The sequence below is a fragment of the Atta cephalotes genome (assembly GCF_000143395.1).
Source record: "Atta cephalotes unplaced genomic scaffold scaffold00041, whole genome shotgun sequence".
Lineage (NCBI taxonomy): Eukaryota > Metazoa > Arthropoda > Insecta > Hymenoptera > Formicidae > Atta > Atta cephalotes.
Genome location: NW_012130105.1, coordinates 1,014,108 through 1,018,336, shown reverse-complemented (window position 1 = coordinate 1,018,336; position 4,229 = coordinate 1,014,108). Strand labels below are relative to the sequence as shown.

General features: G+C 29.8%; 1 protein-coding gene across 1 annotated transcript in view; it reads right to left on the bottom strand.

Moving 5' to 3' along the window:
- Positions 1-2,403: 2,403 nt before the first annotated feature.
- Positions 2,404-4,229, bottom strand: part of LOC105622223 (peptidyl-prolyl cis-trans isomerase-like) — a 7,570-nt gene continuing 5,744 nt past the window's right edge. Inside the window, exons 2-3 of the mRNA XM_012203648.1 lie at positions 3,766-4,113; positions 2,404-3,306 (exon numbers count right to left, since the gene is read on the bottom strand). Of these exons, the coding sequence (XP_012059038.1) occupies positions 3,235-3,306; positions 3,766-4,113 (420 nt within the window). The 3' untranslated portion in view covers positions 2,404-3,234. The remainder of the gene's footprint in view (positions 3,307-3,765; positions 4,114-4,229) is intronic.

The window sequence follows — 4,229 nt, the reverse complement described above, 5'->3', positions numbered from 1 at the left end:
TGTATATATATATATATATATATATATATATATACATATATATATACATATACGTAAAATATATATTCTGAAAGAGGCACACAGAAAGTGGCGGCTGGTCCGGTTAATTACATGAGGCGGTAATTTTATCGTCTTTCTTCCTGTTTCATTAATCGGATTGCTATGTTTTTCTGCTCCTCTCGGTCGACGTTCCTCGACATTATTTCAACCGCACGAACCGCCACTGATTACTGAATAGAAGTACATGATATATGTAGAGATATGTGTATAAAAATCATCATGTAAATTTAATAACAATCTACAGCAACGATCTACACGAGGTGTATACACATTGCTGTGTGTATATGTATATGTAGTGTGAGTGGGTGGATGTACGCGTGTATGTTTCAAGCAGAAATGTAAAAGATATTCATGTCGCAGTCTCTCGAGAATTTTATGTTTCAAAGGTAGAATGTAGCGAATGCGATGCAAATTAATTAAACACACATTTAGCAGAGTCATAAATGAAAACTATGAATGGAACTGAATATCACGATATGTACTGCAAACATATATTTTTCGGTTTTATTCTGTTTCTTAATTGTGCTTGTATTTGATAATTTTGTTTTCTTAAATTTTATAAGGAAACTTAAAGAAAGGAATTGAAATATCTAAAAATTTAGCTAGATATAATGATTTTGTTGGAATATCAAAATAATTATGTAGAATGCTCAAACTGATTGCTAGCTAGAGTGTCAAAACTTTTTGCAGTATTGCTTTCATCATGCTTGAGTTTTCTACATAATTATTTTTGTGGTCTAACATTTGACAAAATTATTCTAAGATCCGTATCTATCTAAATTTTTTTATAGAGACTACAGCAAAATTCTTTCTTTATTGAAATAGAGAAAATACGTTATCTTTCTATATATATTCAAATTTTTTCTCATCCAATTATATTTTAATTCTCAGAGAATTTTTTACGTTCTGTTCTTAGAATATCTGACAATAGTCGAACAATAGTGTACTAAATGCAATTTCTAGTATTAAATTAGTATTTCTTGATTGATGTGCAATCAATAATTTTATTGATCTAGTCTCGCTCCGTTGCGGTGTGATTAGAATGACAATAGACATGGTTCCTCATATTCATGCTGCTTTATTAAGAATTTGAAACCTCTTCAATTTATATTAAATTAGTAGCTCAGAATGTAATAAGTGTGAACTTTATGTGTCGCTTTAAATAACAACAGTCATAAATATTTATTTGAAAATTTACAATAAAAAATATTTAAATGAAACGGTGTGACTTATAGATTACGCATTATTTCGATACTTATACGTCTCTTGATATATCAATGTTAAAAAATGTTTCAAAGATAATAATTGTTGTTATCGAGAATTTTGAAATCTATACGGAATTGATTGCGTAATGTGATTGACCTTGATCTATATGAACTTCAGAACTCATTTATGAAAAACATGTGATGTGAGTAGAGTAAAAATACTTAAATGTTCTTCGATTGGTAATTAGAGTCTATATAAATCCGCCTAAGTCTATAGTTCTCCTTCATATCACATAAAAATTATTGAACGAAAAGCAGCGTAAGCAAATAAAATAAAGATGGAAGTACAAATTATTAAACGAAATAATTAAAAGACCAAAAGTGTTATTTTGTCTTACTGGATTGAGTAATAATCTCAAATAAATAATCTCTGACGCAGATAGCAAGTTTTTTCTGAATGTCGTAATCCTTAATCCTTAATTCCCTATACGATTCTACTAAAATTAATTATTGGCGAGATTGAAAAAATGAGAAAAAAAACAAATACTTGTTATTTGCGTCAGAATTAACATAGATATATATTTATGACTCTTTAACCTCCTGATAAGAATATTCGATTGATTTAGAAAGAGAGAAAGTGAATAAATTTATATTAATTTAGTAACAATATGAAAAAAAAATCATAAAATTAATTGACAAATGAGCCTCATTATAATTCTTATGATTGTGTTCGAAAAGCATGGATAAAATCCGCTTGCATACTGTTTAGAATAGTGCATCACCTGTTCGTATGTTATTTAGATTATCGAAGTGTCCTAAAGTTGTAAATAGTATTGGTGCTATACGTTCTATCAATGTTCTCGCAGCAGATTGATGAAACATGAATATGAAGAAAAAAGTAAAATATACGTTGATCGTAAATGTTGCAAACAGTGTATTATTCATATATGGATTTCCCCAACCTTAGCTTAGATGTCGCAATAAAGGATAAAAAAAGATTAGTTGTCATCTGAATTTCTTCAGGAAAATATTTATCTTGGAAGAATTTATCTCTCTAGAGGAGATATATAAATCGAGTACAGTATCCAATATAGCTATTGAAAATTATAATAAATGATGTACAAATAACGTACAACTATTTTTCTTTCTGAAAACAATTTTATTTTTAAGAAATCGAAACTTTTCGGACTGTTGCAACTACATTTTTCAACTTGGTGTTGTATTACAGTAAGATGGTATCGCTTTCAGGCATTGCCTGCATTACGATAGGCGATGCGGGATGCCTTTGATTTTCGGCAGAGAAGAGGAATGGTTTATATTTATAAAAAAAACATACAATGAGAATTCTCTAATCGTGTTATACATTTATATGTATTATACATATGTAAAATTAAAAGAATATATAACGTTAAAGAGAAATGCATCGGTTAACACACTGGAATCAATACATCAATCACTGATTTTTAATCTTTGAAATACCTATCTTAGTATTGAAGATATTCATATTTTGAACACTCACTAAAATATAGGATGGTAATTGTAAAATTTGAGCTCATTGCATGTGTTTTTCTGCTATATCACTTAGCGATACTAAGCGAGTGTATTCGTGGAAGAATATGGATTTCGCACAAAAGTCTAATACAGATTTCTTATAAAAACACGGTGTACTGATCGTGAAATGAAGCAAAGGAAATTTCAAAATTAGCAAATTCATGTAAAAAAAATCACTGCGAACAATTCTCTATTTTCTAATCAAAAAAAGTGAACTCACTTAAAATAAAATAGAAAAAATATTATGCAGGCAATTTCTTTCATTTATACAAAATTATATAAGTTTGAATTTTCTCGGTAAATTATTAGCGGTGATGAGAATCTTGATCGATAGGAATGGATGAAGTAGGGTAATAAAGACAGCAAATAGGTATGCAACAGCTAAATAAAAATGCAGTCATTACAGTATCTAGTTGATCTACAACTCTCCGCTATCCGCTATTATGATCTTTTTGGATGTCTTGCCGCTTTGAGAACCCATAGCCTCCAACTGAAAAGAAAAATAAATAATGCATGTTAGCTAAGCTAATAAATATTTATAAAATTAACCTATCAAGCGAAAGATCTAGACTCAATATTTCCTCGACCCTACTAAAACTTAAATGTCTTTATAAAAGGACATTTAAGAAAGAAAATATTAATGTTTTCTATATTTTTATAAATGAAGAGTTGAAAGATTCAATATTGAAATAAGACGTGACTCCGTATAAAAGCAGTGAGCTGGTAAATAAATAATTCAGGTTCGATTTCCTTATTCCACAAATGGATTTTAAATTCATAAATAAGTTACATAAAGAGAGTTTGAAGTAACTGATAAATAAATTGTGTATTGAAGATCTAAGATTTATAAATATATAATGATAAATAAGATAATATAATAATACAACAAGAATACATGTTAATTGCTTGTAAGAATTGCGTATAAGAAATGCTAGAAGGAAAATCATACTTTTCTAACAACATCCATTCCTTCGGTGACTTTTCCGAACACGACGTGCTTTCCGTCGAGCCAGCTAGTCTTGGCACTGGTGATAAAGAACTGGCTGCCGTTAGTGTTGGGGCCAGCATTTGCCATAGATAGTATACCAGGTTCAGTATGAGTCAACTTAAAGTTCTCGTCTTCGAACCTGGCGCCATAGATAGATTTTCCACCAGTGCCGTTGTGATTGGTAAAATCACCACCCTGACACATGAAATTCGGAATCACCCTGTGGAAACTGCTGCCCTTGTATCCGAAACCCTTTTCTCCAGTACAAAGCGCGCGGAAGTTTTCCGCTGTCTTGGGGACAACATCTTTCCTCAACTAGAAAATTATATCGAAAGTGATTAAAATTTCTAGATATTTAATTTATATTCAATAAAATTATGTTATATATAAATACATAATATAAATATTATAATACATAACTATAT